Source organism: Chlamydotis macqueenii, chromosome 2, assembly GCF_036417535.1.
Source record: "Chlamydotis macqueenii isolate bChlMac1 chromosome 2, bChlMac1.mat, whole genome shotgun sequence".
Taxonomy (NCBI): domain Eukaryota; kingdom Metazoa; phylum Chordata; class Aves; order Otidiformes; family Otididae; genus Chlamydotis; species Chlamydotis macqueenii.
In genome coordinates, this window is record NC_141557.1 from 163,270,156 (window position 1) to 163,287,000 (window position 16,845).

Genomic DNA, 16,845 nt, shown 5'->3' on the forward strand with positions numbered 1-16,845 from the left:
GGGTGGAAAGCTGCCCAGCAGAAAAGGACCTGAGGGTGATGGTCAACAGCCAGCTGAACATGAGCCAGCAGAGTGGCCAGGTGGCCAAGAAGGTCAGCAGCATCCTGGCTGGTGTCAGGAACGGTGTGGCCAGCAGGAGCAGGGAAGTGGTCATCCCTCTGTATTCAGTGTTGGTGAGGCCACACCTTGACCACTGTGTGCAGTTTTGGGCCCCTCCGCACAAGGAGAACATTGAGGTGCTGGAGCGCGTCCAGAGAAGGGCAACGAAGCTGGTGGGGGTCTGGAGCACCAGTGTGATGGGGAGCGGCTGAGGGACCCGGGGTTGTTCAGCCTGGAGAAGAGGAGGCTGAGGGGAGAGCTCATCGCTCTCCAGCTCCCTGAGAGGAGGGTGTGGGGAGGCAGGGATTGGTCTCTTCTCCCAGGTGACTTGTGATAGGACGAGAGAAAATGGCCTCAAGTTGCAGCAGGAGAGGTTTAGATGGGATATTAGGGAGTATTTCTTCACCAAAAGGGTTGTCAAGCATTGGAACAGGCTGCCGAAGGAAATGGTGGAGTCACCATGCCTGGAGGTGTTCAAAGAACATGTAGACGTGGCACTGCAGGACATGGTTTAGTGGTGGACTTGGTGGTGTTGGGTTGACGGTTGGACTCAAAGACCTTAAGGGTCTTTGCCAACCTAAATGATTCCATGATTCTGTGATTCCGGTATCCTCAGCCAGATTTCCTACCCAGTGCAACCACCCTTGAGCTTCTCAGAGCTCCCCTGAGCACCCAAAGCGCGTCTGATGACATTTAAGTGACGCCGCGGGGACGGAAGGTATGTTATGGAAGTTCTCACCATTCAAGATGTGTCCAGATATTCACAGTTCCGTTGCGTCAAAACGTCCGGGTCACCCGTGGCTTTTGTTGTGACCATGTCCCCAGGTGTTTGCTCTCCAGCATCCAAAGTCGTGGCAAACCAATAAATTTCCTGCTTACAGCTTGGAAAATAAAGATGGATAAAAAGTGGGAATCAAAACCAAGAAGACTACAAAATAGGACACCTATCTTCTTAATTTTTTAGACAAAATTCCACTATTTGAAGAAAAGGGGTTGACATTTTTTACGCTGAGGGTGGTGGAGCACTGTCCCAGGTTGCCCAGAGAGGCGGTGGATGCCCCATCCCTGGAAACATTCCAGGCCAGGTTGGATGAGGCTGTGAGCAACCTGATGTGGTTGGAGATGTCCCTGCTCCTGGCAGGGGGGTTGGGCTGGGTGGGCTTTGAAGGTCCCTTCCAACTCAAACTGTTTGATGATTCTACAAATAACTGATGATTGCCCATGTTCGGTCTTTCCACTTCATATTCAGAAACCCTTCTTTAGAAACGTCTTTCGTATTGGAACGGGTCAAGTTGCACCCATGTGTGTCCAGGCTGGGTGCGTGTGCACCAGGAGAACGTTGCTCTCCATTGCATTGACCCCGCTCAACCATCTCTGTTGCCAGTGTGACATCCCCCCAGTCCACTCTGGGGGACCCAGTTTCCCAGGTTGGACGTGGTCTGTGACTCCCACCACTGGTCCTTCTCTACTAGGCCGTTGCATGGAGCAGAATCAATCTCCCACCACGTGTGGTTGCTCAGCAAACACACAGTGAAGTTTGCTGCAGGGCTTTGGACCTGCTCCAGGACTGGAAAGTTGGCTCTTTGGAGCAAGGTTGGTGTGCAGGGTGCAGAACGACCTCGGCTGCAGGCTGGTCCAGTCCAACATCTTCATTAATGGTGTGGATGATGGGACTGAGCTGATGGTGCCAAGCTGGGAGGAGTGGCTGATACGCCAGAGGGTCATGCTGCCATCCAGAAGGACCTCACCAGGCTGGAGAAATCGGCTGACGAGAACCTCGTGCAGTTCCTCAAGGGGAAGTTCAAAGTTGCGGAGGAACCAGGCCAGGCCTCAGGAGATGCTGGCGTCACCCACCCGGAAAGCAGCTGTGCAGAAAAGGCCCTGGGGGTCCTGGTGGGCACCAAGAGGAAGATGAGGCAGCGATGCGGCATTCCAGGAAAGAAAGCTGACAGCGTCCTTGTCTGTGTTACGAGGAGCATTGCCAGCACGTCTCAGCCCTGGTGAGACCCCACCTGCCCACCTGGGCTTTGAAGGTCCCTTCCCACCCAAACCATTCCATGATTCCATGATTCTCCTCTTGACCCTCAGCTCCAAAGGGTTGGGGACAAAGGTCCTGGTCAACTTAGTGGCACAGGAATGGGAGGAATGGCATTGGGTGGGGAGAAGTTGTCTTAGCCCTAAATCCTTCTGGCCTTCAAGTTTGGTTTCCTTGTGCGGTCTGCCAAGCCCACGCTGGTCCTCCAAGGATGCCCTGCAAACTGGTGGGTACTGGGGCAGAGCCCAGGGTAACTGGGGCTGACCCAGTCACTGCTGAGTCACGACCCCCAAAGCAGGGGATGGTGTCTTCCAGTCAACCTGGGATGGTGCCCTCCAGTAAAGGTGAGCTTATGTTCTCCACTAAAGCTGGGATGGTGTCCTCCCGTGAAGCAGGGGATGGTGCCTTCCAGTCAAGCTGGGATGGTGTCCTCCAGTGAAGCTGGGATGGTGTTCTCCAGTAAAGCTGGGATGGTGTCCTCCAGTGAAGCTGGGATGGTGTCCTCCAGTGAAGCTTGGTTGGTGTCCTCCAGTAAAGTTGGGTTGGTGTCCTCCAGTGAAGCTGGGATGGTGCCCTCCACTAAAGCTGGGATGGTGTCCTCCAGTGAAGCTGGGATGGTGCCCTCCACTAAAGCTGGGATGGTGTCCTCCAGTAAAGTTGGGTTGGTGTCCTCCAGTGAAGCTGGGATGGTGTCCTCCAGTAAAGTTGGGTTGGTGTCCTCCAGTGAAGCTGGGATGGTGTCCTCCAGTCAAGCTGGGATGGTGTCCTCCAGTGAAGCTGGGTAGGTGCCCTCCAGTAAAGTTGGGTCGGTGTCCTCCAGTGAAGCTGGGTTGGTGCCCTCCAGTCAACCTTGGATGATGTCCTCCAGTGAAGCTGGGTTGGTGCCCTCCAGTAAAGTTGGGTCGGTGTCCTCCAGTGAAGCTGGGTTGGTGCCCTCCAGTCAACCTTGGATGATGTCCTCCAGTGAAGCTGGGATGGTGTCCTCCAGTGAAGCTGGGATGGTGTCCTCCAGTAAAGTTGGGTTGGTGCCCTCCAGTAAAGTTGGGTTGGTGTCCTCCAGGGAAGCTGGGATGGTGTTCTCCAGTAAAGTTGGGTTGGTGTCCTCCAGTGAAGCTGGGATGATGTCCTCCAGTGAAGCTGGGATGGTGTCCTCCAGTCAAGTTGGGATGGTGTCCTCCAGTGAAGCTCGGATGATGTCCTCCAGTCAAGTTGGGATGGTGTCCTCCAGTGAAGCTGGGATGATGTCCTCCAGTCAAGCTGGGATGATGTCCTCCAGTCAAGCTGGGATGGTGTCCTCCAGTCAAGCTGGGATGATGTCCTCCAGTCAAGCTGGGATGGTGTCCTCCAGTGAAGCTGGGATGGTGTCCTCCAGTGAAGCTGGGTTGGTGTTCACCAATCAAGTTGGGATGGTGTCCTCCAGTCAACCTGGATTGGTGTCCTCCAGTGCAGCTGGGTTGGTGTCACGGTCACGTCTCACCTCGGTGCCGGCGAAGGCGACGGCGGTGGTTTTTCTGGGAGGAGGGCGCCCGGGGGGACAGAGGTGACCGGAAACGGACGTCGCGGCGAGCAGCCCTGGATGGAGCAGGAGGTGATGGGAAGTGGGTGGAACGCGGTGAAAGCAGACTGGGAGGAGAAGATTTTGGACTGGAGGGGGCAAATCGCAGCCGGGACCCCCAAACTGGGGAGACTGGGCAGCACTGGCATGGCCCCGGGGCGGGGGGGGGGGCAGTCACACGGGGTGCAGGGGGGCGCAGGGGGGCACAGGTCCTGGGGGGGCTACGGGGCGCAGGGGGTCGTCGCGGGGTGCAGGTCCTGGAGCATGGTGGGACACAGCGTGTGCATGCGTGTGCCCACGCACACGCGTGTGACGTGCGTGTGCTGTCGCCCGTGCCGTTTGCGTGTGCGCGGTGAGCGTTAGCGCACGTGGGCGAGCACCGCGCGCATACGTGCACACGCATGCAGCGTGTCGTGCTGGCACACGTCTGCGCGTGTGGACACACACCGGCACCGTGCAAGAGGGCACACGCGTGTGCGCGCAGCGTCTGCGTGCACGTGCGGCGGGTATACCTAACACGTGCGTGTGCGGCATGTGCACATACACGTGCTTGTGTGCACGCGGCATCCGTGCCCACAGATGGGCCGACGCACGCATGCGTGTGCAAGGCGTGTGCGGCGTTGACACCTGCACCCGCGTGCCGCGCTTGCACACGCGTGTGCACCCGCAGCGTGCGCGCGTGTGCCGTGTGTAGGTGTCTCGCGCCCCAGGACACGTGTGCGCACCGCTCGCACGAGGCGCACACACCACGTGTCCTTGCACTACGTGCACGCGCGTGTGCACGGTGGGCGTACGTACACACGCGTGCCCGCGCGGACACGTGTGCACGCCGGCGCGTGCAGGCGCGCGCCGTAAGCGTGCGCGCCGTGAGCAACACGCGCACGGGCCCCCCCGCGCGTCCGCGTCAGCGAGCCGCACGGACGCGCGCACGCGGGAACAAGCCGTGCGCGAGGCCACGCGCACGCGTGTGTAAGCGCACGCGGGTGTACGCGCGCACGCGGCTGTACGCACGCACGCACGCACGCGCGGCCGCCCCCCCCCCCCCGCACACGCATCCCCGCACACGCGCGTGCAAACCAAGCCGCGCACGCGCGCCGCCGCCTCTCCGCGTGCGCCCTGCGCGCCCGCCGCCGAACTACAACTCCCAGCACCCCCCGCGCTTCACACCCCCCCCCCACCTCCGGGCGGGGCGGGGCTTTGCGGCGGCGAAGGGGGGCGTGGTTAAGCCCCTCCGGGCTCCGCCCCCTCCGCCGCTCCCCATTGGCCGCGCCGCCGTTGTCGCTGGTGACGGCGGGACGCGGCGGGGCCGCGGCGCGAGCGCCGGCCTCAGTCGGCGGCGGGGCGGCCGCGGGGTCCGGTCGCCGCCTCCTCCTCCTCCTCCTCCTCCTCCTCCTCCTCCTCGTCCGGTTCCTTTTCGTCTTCTTTTCCCCCTTTTTTTTTTTTTTTTTTTTTTTTTTTTTTCTCTTTCTACCGGAACCATGAGAAGCCCAACCGGGACCGGGGCCGCCGCCGAGCGGTAGGGGCCGCCGGGAACATGGCGGAAAGGTGAGAACCGGTACCGCGGGGTGGGGTTTGGGGGTTGGGGGGGGGGGGGCTGAGGCCTACGGAGGGGCCACTCCCCCCATCCTAAGCGGCCCAGACCCCCCCCAGGGCCCCCGGGGGGGGCTTTAGCCCCCCCCGGGGGCCCTGGGGGGGGTCTGGGCCCCATTTTATCACCCTGGGGGGGTTCTCTGTGGGGGTGCCCCCATCATTTTGGGGTGCCCTGAGGGGTGTTTTCCACCCCCCCCCACCCCGTTTGTACCCATTTTTGGGGAGAGGGTGTTTTCTCCTCCTTCTGGATATATGGGGGGGGGGGAGTGTGTCAGCAGCACCCTGGGGTTTTTTTTTTAATTTTTTTGGGGGGGGTGGAGCCCCACGCTGCGTGGGTGCGTGGGGTGGGGGTGAATCCTGTCGTCCCCCCCCCCAATTTTTTGGTGCAGGGGGAAGGGGGGGGGGCTGGATGCCCCCACCTGGGTCTGTGTGGTTGCAGGTGGGAGGGGGAGCACAACCCCACCCGTGTTTTTTGGTGTGGGGGGGCGTTGGTGAAGGGGGGGGGGGGGGGGCTGGATGCCCCCGTGCTCCCCATGGAGGGGGGGTTATGAGGGGCTGGATCCCCCCCCTTTCTTGTTCCCTGTGGAGGGGCTGGATCCCACCCTGCTCCCCGTGGTGGGGGGGTTATGAGGGGGCTGGATCCCCCCCTGCTCCCTATGGAGAGAGTGGATCCCACCCTGTTTGTCTTGGGGGGGTTACGGAGGGGCTGGATCCCACCCTGATCCCTGTGGGGGGGGGCTGGATCCCACCCTGATCCCTGTGGAAGGGCTGGATCCCACCCTGCTTAGGGTGAGGGGGATGTGGGGGGGGGCTGAATCCCACCCTGCTCCCCAGGGAAGGGCTGGATCCCACCCTGCTCCCTATGGGGGGGGGGGGGCTGGATCCCACCCTGCTCCCTGTGGAAGGGCTGGATCCCACCCTGCTCCCTATGGGGGGGGGGGGGGGCTGGATCCCACCCTGCTCCCCAGGGAAGGGCTGGATCCCACCCTGCTCCCTCTGGGGGTGGGGGGGGCTGGATCCCACCCTGATCCCTGGGGGGGGGGGCTGGATCCCACCCTGCTCCCCAGGGAAGGGCTGGATCCCACCCTGCTCCCCGTGGTGGGGGGGGGGGGCTGGATCCCACCCTGATCCCTATGGGGGGGGGCTGGATCCCATCCTGCTCCCCAGGGAAGGGCTGGATCCCACCCTGCTCCCCGTGGTGGGGGGGGGGAGCTGGATCCCCCCTTGCTCCCCGTGGAGGGGCTGGATCCCACCCTGCTCCCCATGGTGGGGGGGTTATGAGGGGGCTGGACCCCCCCTTGCTCCCCATGGGGGGGCTGGATCCCACCCTGCTCCCCGTGGTGGGGGGGTTATGAGGGAGCTGGATCCCCCCCTTGCTCCCCATGGGGGGGCTGGATCCCACCCTACTCCTCGTAGTGGGGGGGTTATGAGGGGGCTGGACCCCCCCTTGCTCCCCATGGAGGAGCTGGATCCAACCCTGCTCCCCATGGTGGGGGGGTTATGAGGGGGCTGGACCCCCCCTTGCTCCCCATGGAGGAGCTGGATCCAACCCCATCCTGCTCCCTATGGATGCCCTGGGGAGGGGGGGGGGCTCATGGATTGGGACGGATCCCCCCCCGGGATGCAGCCAGGATTTTGCTGGAGGTGTGAGGTGTGGCAGGGCGAAGGGGGGGTGCGTGGGGGGGGGGACACACGCGGGATGTTGTGCGGGTGGGTGTGGATGCGGGGATCCGGCTGCAGGCAGGGGCTGGGGGGGCTGCAGCAGGGAGTGCAGAGGTTTTGGGGGGGGTGTGGGGGGGGCTGCTGTGGTCTGGGAAAGGAGAGAAACGGCCAATTTGTGGTGTTTGTGCTGGAACGGGGTTTATTTATTTCACATGTGCGAGCTGCTCCTTGGGTTTTATTATATTTTTATTTTTTTTTTCCCCTCTCTGCGCTGCTCTGCCGCTTCCCCAGCCCTGCATTCTCCGGCTGCAAAAACTGCAGGATGGGAAATTTTTTTTTTTTAATTATTTTTTTTTTATTTTTTTTAATTTTTTTTTTTTTCCCCTCCTCGGTGATAGCAGATTAATCAACCCTTGAGTGACCTCTACGGATAAACCCGCTGCTGCCGCGCTCCAGGACCTCACCTGGCGCGTGCAGCTGGATGGGCGTAAGGGGGAGAAAACAAAAAAAAAAAAAAAATTTTTAAAAGGAAATTAATGACATTAGAAAGCTTGGCGTGAGCTCTCGGGTGCCTGCGAGCAGCAGGTGGCTCGGCCAGGGCCGGGTGTATCCGGAGCGGTCGTTACGCGCGACGCTGCGCTGCGCTTCGTGTCGGTGGCCGTGCCGTTGGCGTCGCCGCCCGTGGATGGTGGGTCGGTCGGTCGGTGGGTCGGTCGATCTCCTCGGTGAAGCGTCGGCCGCCCGGGAGGTAGCTGCGGTTGAATGTTAATGCGCCACATGATCGTTAAAACCGGCGTGATTGCACCTTGCTGGGGAGAAAAAAAAAAAAAAAAATTAAAAAAAAAAAAATCCGTTGCCTTCGTTCGCGGCGATGCTGAGAGCTGAATTCTTTGGTGCTAGGGGGAACCAACACCCTCGCGATTTCCCTCAGCTGCCTGCTGCAAACGGGCTCGCTGCCGGTTTTGGGGAGGGTGAATGAGGCCCTGGATTTTTTTTTTCTTCTTTGTTTTTTTTTTTTTTTGGAAGGGAGAAGCTGTGCGTTGCTTCCCCATCGCTCAGGATGGGTGCGGGAGGGACCCATCTAGTGGGTTACCCTTCCTGCAGGCGAAGGGAAACACAGCCATCTCCCACGGGGTTTTAGAAACCCTTGCCCGGTAACTTTATTTTTTTTTTTTTTTATTTTTTTTTTTTTCCTGTGTACGTACGCTCGGCTTGATCAGGAGCTCTTCTTCCCAGCCTCCAGTTTGGATTCGCCTAACTCGGCGCTGGAGCCGCTGGCGGCAGCGCACCTCGTTCCGCCGGTACCTGGGGCGCCTCTCAAGCCTAAATAATTCCTTAACGTTAATCCTAACGACTCGAGTTACGCCAAGAGCCTTGGGTGGGATCGTTCCAGTGCTCTTCCTTTGGGAAGAGACGCGTTGAGGCCCTCAATCTCTAGGGAAGCTTCTCCTCTGGCGCTAAACGGGATGTTTCCCGCTGAAATCCGCCCTTGCCGTATATTCATCCCGCTGCAGATGAAGGCAAAAAAAAAAAAAAAATCCAAACCCAAGGTCTGGCCTGTCTGCGAGCCAGATGGGAGCTGGAGGTGGGTTCAAAGGAGCTTTTTTTCAAAGGAGGCCGCCGGCGGGACGTGGAGATTCGTCAGCGGCGTTAAAAAGAGGGGAGGGAGCCGACTCGCTGCCCTCCCGGTGAAATAAATTCTGCCCGCAAAGCGCTCGCAGGTGAATTTCCAGGACTTACTGTAATTCCTGGGGATGCTCTACGGCGGCTTAAACGAGGTTCGTTAACCGCGCTCATCAGAGGAGCAGGAATGCCGTGGTCTCCCGAAAGCCGCAGCTCTGAGGGAGCGGGAGAGGGGAGATCCAGCCGCTTGGCCCAGAGCCCGGCGCTCCGTAGCTTGCGGTGGGTAGACGGGCGGCAGGAGGATGGAAACGCGGTCAAATCGGCTTCGCTGCCAACGTCCCGACTTGCGTTGGGGTGGCGGGAGCGCGGAGGGGTCGGAGAAGGAGGCTCCTTAAGCTCCGGACTCCTGAAGGTTGTCCAGGTCCTTGCGTTTCACAAGGGATTTTCGTCACACGCCTCATGGTAAGCGTGTGGTTGGCGCTTAGACAGGTTTCATTTTAATTTTGGGGACTTATTTTTTTTTTTTTTTCCCCCCTGTTTGCGCCCACAAAGTTAATCCCAGGCAGATGTTGAGTTGAACGGCGATGCTGGACGTCCTCTTGCCCCGCTTTACGAAGACGACTGAAGCTTTTGTACGCTAACCAACCTGGCAACGTAAGAGCAGTGAGATGATACAGGCTGTGTGGATTTTTACTCTGATTTAAAAGTATTTTCCTTCTGCCTCGTACCTCCTAGCCCACGTTGGGCGTTTTGGACCCGTGGTCGTGGATTATAAATATTTGAGCAGTAAGGTGGCATCGTCTTGAAGCAGGAACACAGGGCCTGCACCTTGATGGTTGAGAAAGGCGATGGCTTGGAGAAGCTCGTTCTCGGGTTTCCAGGTGCTTTAGGTAACGCAGTCGAATCCCAGATCTGTCTAAAATAATCATAATTATTTTAAATATCTATATTTTTATGGAAAACTCTTGCTTTTCTCGATGTCTGGCTTTGGAAAAATACGAAAATAACGACCGTGCGTGTGCGAGATTGGTTTGACATCAGAGCTCCCGGGCGCGTGTTGTCACGGGCAGAGCCGCTCGGGAGCGCGGCGCCGCTGGTGGTGGGACTGGTGCCCGTTTGTTTTGTTTCCCTGTTTACCGAGCTGCTCCTCCACCTCTTTAATATTTAAAAAAAAAAATGGGAAAATCTGGGACAATCCCAGCAGCCTGTCTGTGCGTAACTTCAGAGCGGTGGCTTTCGACAGTTCGACGCTGCCACGTTGCCCGTGGTTGTGATATCTCCAACTCCTCTTCCAGCTAGGAGCCCGAGTCTCCAAAATCCTTAAGCCTGTCCCAGCAGGATCATAGAATCATGGAATGGTTTGGGTTGGAAGGGATCTTAAAGATCATCCAGTCCAACCTCCCTGTCCTGAGCAGGGACACCTTCCGCTAGACCAGGTCACTCAAAGCTTCATCCAACTTGACCAGGAACGCTTCCAGGGAGGGGTAAGGGATGTCCAGGCTGCGTGTGACAAACCATGAAACCTCTCTTCCTGGAGAAATGATGGAGTCGTCTTTGCTGAAGTATTTCAGCTTAGACTGGACAAAGCATCGGAAAAATCTGTTGCGTGGACCAACGTCTTCGGTAGGAAGGTGGAGGAGGCATCATGTAGGTCTTCCCCAAGGATAACTCTGTTGTTCTCAGGTAGAGCTCCAGGGAAGGACTTCTCTCAACTCTGTGCTTCTTTCAAGCTTTTTGAGGAGCTATCCCCGAGGATTAGGCGAATCCACAGTTCTGTCCCTGGATCTGAAGGTGACCTACTTGGGTCTTGCTCAAGTCCTTAAGCTGCATGCCATCGGCTCCTGCCACCGCGTCGGGGTTGTCGTCTGGGAAACGTTTGTGGGATTGAAGTCTTGAGCTGTAGAAACGTGCAGTGTGTTGGTGCAGACAACTTTCCCCCCTCACCTCCCAAAATATTTGCTTTGTTTAGATACGAGTAGCTTCCTCAATCCAACAGTGAACGTTGTGGCTTCTCCTTCTTCAGGTCAACTGACCTGACCATTGTTTCTCCTGGGTCAATGTGCTTTGACAGGTCAATCTGAGTTTAGGCTGGTGAAGCTGAGGATCCAGGGCAAGTTTTTCTGGATAAGTCTCTGGGTAAACTATAATTTAAATAGCAGACATCAAAATCATAGACTGGTTTGGGTGGGAAGGGACCTTCAAAGCCCATCCAGCCCAACCCCCCTGCAAGGAGCAGGGACATCTCCAACCACATCAGGTTGCTCAGAGCCTCATCCAACCTGGCCTTGAACATTTCCAGGGATGAGGCATCCACCGCCTCTCTGGGCAACCTGGGACAGTGCTCCACCACCCTCTCATCATCTGCGTGGCCTCCTCTGGACTCGCACCAACAGTTCCATGTCCTTCTGATGTTTGGGACCCCAGAGCTGGATCCAGGTGGGGTCTCACCAGAGCGGAGCAGAGGGGCAGAATCCCCTCCCTCGCCCTGCTGCCCACGCTGCTGGGGATGCAGCCCAGGATGCCGTTGGTTTCTGGGCTGTGAGCGCACATTGCCGGCTCATGTAGAACTTCTCCTCCACCAGCACCCCCAAGTCCTTCTCCTCAGGGCTGCTCTCCATCCATTCTCCGCCCAGCCTGGATTTGTGCCTGGGATTGCCACGACCCACGTGCAGGACCTTGCACTTGGCCTGGTTGAACGTAAGGAGGTTCTCATGGGCCCACGTCTCCAGCCGGTCAAGGTCAAGAGTGGGTACCTTGGTTTGAGAGCGATTTGGGCACGGCTGAAGTTCCCCCACGCGGAGGGGACTGGCGCTGGGGGATGGATCGTAAATAATCAGGATTTTTAGGCTTGGCTGCAGCCACCGGCACCGTACAACAGCGGTTTTGGGCGTGTTTGCCCCGGAACAATAAATATCGGTGAGAACTTTGTTTCGGTTGCTGGTTACGGTCGCTACGAACGTTACCGTGCCCTCTTCCCTCTGGTACCGTGAAAAAAATAATTCCTCCTTCCCATCTTCAGCATCCTCCTGCTTTTTTGCTTCAGTGATTATTTCCTTACATGCTCTAGATAACGCATTGAACCTGGACGTTTCCTCTTCCTCCTCTGTCTCTCCTCAAAAATAAACATTTCTGCTGTAATACCGTTCTTTTTTTTAAATTTTTTTTAATTTTTTTTTTTCATTTTGCAACTAATCCAGGCTGGCTATTTTTAATTCCAGTTGCCAAGAAGCAGCGAGCGAGGGATAAATTCGCTCCAGGTGCCGAGGGGAAGAAGCGGAACGCTCCCTAGACGGCACCGTGCCCTTGGAATTCAGTTTTCCTCCTTAAATTCCTGGCAGGAAGCCCCCCCCCAAAAGCTGGATTTCTCGCTTTACCGGCTCCTGGCGAGGAGTGAAAGAGCCGCATTGTGCCGTTACAATGGGAGGTGCCTCCTTTCTGGAATTCTTCATCCCTCGGCCCGTTTCTCTGCCCTTAATAGATCAGGTGATGGTGTTTATTTTCTTCCTCTTGCTGCTGGGGTTGCTCCCGCCCTTTCGGCGTTCTCGCAAGAGGCAATCCTTCCGGATGCTCGATTTTTAGGGAGCTAAACGCATCGCTCTGGCTTTGGGTGCTGTCCCAGCTGATTGGCAGGCAGCTGGATCGCTTCATCTCTGCGCTCTCAAACGACCAAAAAAAAAAAAAAAATTAAAATTATTGAAGTATTTTTAAACAATAAATGGGAAGGAGATGGAAACGGGCGGAGAGGGCTCGTGAACTGTGACGTGTAGTAACCCAGGGGGGTAATTTAGAGAGCAGAAACCGCTGTTCCTGCGGTGAAAGATGTGGAAATTTTTGATTGTTGATTAACACCTCATAAAATTTGCAGCAAATGAGCCCTGAAATGAACTGTCAGAGGGAGAAAGCTTTGCTTCTTGTGTTTTACAGACAGCCCGATCCCGGAAGGTTTGGTTCCTGGATTGGACGTTGATTGGAAGATTATGTTTCTGGTTCGTGTTGAAGTTTCCTCGTTAGTGCTGGCTTTAAAAGGCGGTTTGGGAAGCAAACCCTTGCGGGAAGGGAGGGAAGGGGATTGGGGATATCTGGGCTTGGACGCGGCGCGGTGGAAGGGTGCCTGGGGGTTCACCGGTGGCTTAGCCGGCCTTGGATCAGTTGGTACCTGGCCTAAAGGTGGGTTGTGGGTCGCTCTTCTCTTACAGCGCTGTGTGGAAGGACTTGGGGTTATAAATTAGAGTAGAAACCTCAGCAAATGTTGGATAAAAATGCGATGTTGCTTCTCAAAACTTGAGATTTCTGACCTTGCCGTAAGACGGGGGTGTCCTGCATTTGTGTACATGGAATCGTAGACTGGTTTGGGTTGGAAGGGGCTTTAAAGATCACCCAGTCCAACCCCCCTGCCAGGAGCAGGGACATCTCCAACCACATCAGGTTGCTCACAGCCCCGGCCAACCTGGCCTGGAATGTTTCCAGGGATGGGGCATCCACCGCCTCTCTGGGCAACCTGGGCCAGTGTCCCACCACCCCCACAGTGAAGGATTTCTTCCTAATTTCTAACCTAAATCTCCTCTCAGTTTAAAACCGTTACGCATCACCCTGTAACTACAGTTCCTGGTGAGAAGTCCCTCCTCATCTCTCCTGTAGACCCCCTTTGGGTACTGGAAGGCCGCTCTCAGGTCTCCCCGGAGCCTCCTCTTCTCCAGGCTGAACAGCCCCAACACCGTTCCCATTCTACAACTGGGAAGAGAAGAGACCTTCCTGTGTCAAAACCGGTGTAGAAAAGTAATACCAGAGCCTGGGATCTGAGCTCTCTGGGCCACAACTGCTTTTGACCATGAGGCCTCCTTCCTCTTGACCACTGAGAAGTAGAGAAAAATCTCTTGAGTTGAAGCGAGGTGCCTTCCTTGGGGTGTAGCCCCTACAGAAAACACGCGTGTCTGCTCCGTTGTGCTCTCGCCCGACGCACGCGGTTCCTGGGCTGCCTCTTCCCGAGGTGATGGCATTTCTCTGTCTGCCTCGTTGCGTTTTTATTGATCTTCCCTCTCTGCCCTGCGCTCTGCTTGAATGTAAATGACTTCCAGGGATGACGTGTTTGGAAACCGAAGCTTTTTCCCATCCAGAAACGTTACTTAACTCGGCAAATTGAAGCCGTACTATTATGATTTTTTTTATTGATCTTTCTGTAGAGCTCCGCGCGAGCCCGAGAGGACTTTGCGCGCGGCTGGGAGAGACCGTTGCGTTAGTTGGAAGAGCGCGATCGCTCGTTGACTGCGATGTGGCAGTTGTCTCCTTCTAGAAGAGAAGGATGGACAATAGGTTGCGGTTTTAAATAATGGGTGGAATTCCAGTGACTGGAGTCAACTAGAGCCTGACTGGGATGTTGTCCCTGCCTCTTGCAGGGGGTTGGACTAGATGACCTTAGAAGGTCCTTTCCAACCCAAACCATTCCGTGATTTCATGATTTAGGCCGATAGTCCCTCTTTGAAGTCTAAATCCTTGAAAAGACTAGAAATAAAACAGCGACGCGCTGTCCCTGGCAGCGCTGAGGTGCCAAGTTCTACGTGGACTCGAAAGTGTTGCTTCTTGAAGAGCCGGTCTTGCTTCCTCTTGGTATGCTGAGGTGGTTTTTTTGGTTATTTTTTTTTTTTATGATGTCCATCTGTTAAATTACTCACGTTGAGGAACGCATCTCAAGCTGGCCAAGCAGCGCGCGGAGCCCGCACGCGAGGCTTTGGAGGATATAGGGATGTATCATCGGTTTTATTAGTAATTAAGCCGGCTCTTAAGTACTTTCTGAATCCTGTTGTCGACCTGGAGCTGGCGTTCTGGATGCCGTTGTTTCTGCTTCCTAAGCTGCTTTGCTGCCTTTAATCTGCCGCGTGTGTGCGTCTGTGAAGCCACGGCCCCTCAAAAGCCGGGGCGGGAGAGCCTTCTCCGCGTGCCTGGTGCGCCGCGGTGGCTGAGGCTTGGGGAAAAAAAAAAAAAAAATAACAAAACCACAAACGCCTCTGACTCTGGCAACGCTTAATGTGGTCAGAAACATTTGGGAAGAATTAGAAAAGGGGAAAAAAAAAAAAAACCACAAAAAAAACCCCCCACCAAACCAAAAAAAACCACCAGGCAGAAGAATCGCTGTTTGGAGCAGAGGAGCGGAGGGATTTGTGCTCCCAGCGAGGCGTGTGGTTTTCTTCCATTTCCCAGAAAAACTGTGGGATTTGGGTGAAACGAGCGCGGAGGAGGTCATTTGCTGAGGCTGCTGGACTCCAATTCCCTGCTTTGCGTCCACGTGACTACACGTGACCTCTGCTACTTGCTGCTGGGGTTGGGTTTCTTTTAATTTTCTTTCCTTTTCTTTTTTTTTTCTTTTTGGAGTTGAGATCACGTTTCGGCTCTCGCTGGAATTAAATCCAGTGGCTGTGCAGAGGAGGGAGCAGGTTGGGTCAAAAAGGGAATGTAGGGAGGAGAACAAGAGGTTGCTGAAGGATCTACCGTGGGCTTGGGGCCATGGAAGGGACCTTTGAAGCCCACCCAGTCCAACCCCCTGGCAGGAGCCAATTTCCTGGCCAATTTGACCTGGAATGTTTCCAGGGATGGGGCATCCACCGCCTCTCTGGCCAACCTGTGTCCTCAGCGTAAAAAAATTTCCTCCTTGTATCTTGTCTGAACGCACTCAGTTCCCTACTTCCACCTTCTCAGCCATGATCAAGAGACGCTGCTCAATCCGTCAGACCTCCCAGCAGCCCAGTTGTATGGGAAAAAAAAAAAAAAAAAAAATTGGAAATGAATACGTCACCGCTGCTTTCATTTAGAAGCCCTTTCTTTTTCCCCTTCCAGTTCTGCATGTCTAACATCTCCCGAATGTCACCTTGAGGAATCTGTGGTGCCATGTGGCCGATGAGCGCGGTGGATCGTGTTTGTGGAAGTAGGTGGAGCGTGTGCTCAAAAAATCTCCCTCCCCTGAAAAAAAAAAAATCAACAATGGTTTAGAGAACATTTTAGCACATTTTCTGTCTTAGATATTTTTTTTTTTTTTCCCCGGTAAGAAGTTCTCCAGGTTTCTGTTCAAAGTCATGTGCCTGGAACTTCAAACCATGACGAGTGCCTCTGCAGTCATTATTTTTCTGTCAAACCCCAGCTTGCCCGAGCAACGCGCCTTTCTTCTTCTTCTGGCAGGGAGAAGGTGCGTGGACAGGGTTTTCGTTCCAAATCAAAGCAGGAGTAGGCGCTGTGAGGAGAGGACGCTTGCTCTGAACGTGTTGGTCGGGGTTTTTAAAGCCACGTGGCTCGAGAAGGCGCAATGCCTGCCTTCCTCAAAATCTGGAAGTTCACCAACTTGATTGTTGTAGCTTTTTCTTGAGAGTAAGTGGTTTAATGGTGAATCCCTGCATCACCTCTGCTTCTGGAGCTGATGTTCTCCACCGCTCTTTCACGACCGTTGGAAGAGCTTCCAAGCTGAGGCAAGCCTCCTCAGAAAAGCCGCTCTTCTCCGAATTGTCTTAACGGCGTCAAAAAGTAGGGTCTTGTACTGGAGGGTGAAAAGAATCAACCTTGTGTCCCCAGGCCTGGCTTTACTTCTTCAAAGACAGCACAAAATGAGGTTGAGGAGGGCTTGTGTGGAGAACACTTCAGAAGGATAACGCAGTGTGGGAGGGAAACCAGGGCTGGTTTTGTCATCTCCTCAATCCCCCAGGTTGTTTTTTGGAACAGATGGCGCTCCAAACGTGGAGAATAATACAAACCCTTGGTAGAAACCAAGCTTGGTGTGCAGGAGGAACGGGTTTGGCAGCAGAACCCTCCGTTGTCTGATGCTCCTCTACGTAGGAAGCATCTGATCCGGATTTGTAAGCCACGGGTTGCGTTTGTTTTTCCATAACTGGTTCCGACAGGCGTACTTGTGTCTATTAAATGGGAACCTGTTGGAAGTTTCCTCAAAGAGGTGGTGCTCCAAACACAAGAAAGAGAAGTTTGGCTGGAGTTTGTGGCCGCTGGCTATCCGTTTGGAATGTTCTGCTGTCGTGAGCTCGATCTCACCTCAATATGGAATGAGTTTTCCGTCAACTCTTGCTACACCGTGCGCCGCCGCGGGCGTTACTTGGTGCGCGCCTTGCTTTAGTGAATCGATGTGTCCCGTAACCGAACGCAGGGGTCCGTAGCCCTCTGAATCTTGAGGTGCCGATCCTTTTAGCCTTAGAGAAAAGACAAAAATCTGTGTATGTATGTTTGGATGCTCGTGGCGTATGTCTCTCCGCACCTAGAGCACGCGGATAACACGGCTAAAAACACGCGT

At 55.6% G+C, this 16,845-nt stretch overlaps 1 protein-coding gene across 3 annotated transcripts in view; it reads left to right on the forward strand.

The window, feature by feature from the left end:
- The first annotated feature begins 5,046 nt into the window (after positions 1-5,046).
- Positions 5,047-16,845, forward strand: part of ARHGAP39 (Rho GTPase activating protein 39) — a 126,168-nt gene continuing 114,369 nt past the window's right edge. For all 3 annotated transcript variants that reach the window (XM_086741383.1, XM_086741385.1, XM_086741384.1), the window contains exon 1: positions 5,047-5,234. In XM_086741383.1, the coding sequence (XP_086597509.1) occupies positions 5,224-5,234 (11 nt within the window). In that variant the 5' untranslated portion in view covers positions 5,047-5,223. The remainder of the gene's footprint in view (positions 5,235-16,845) is intronic.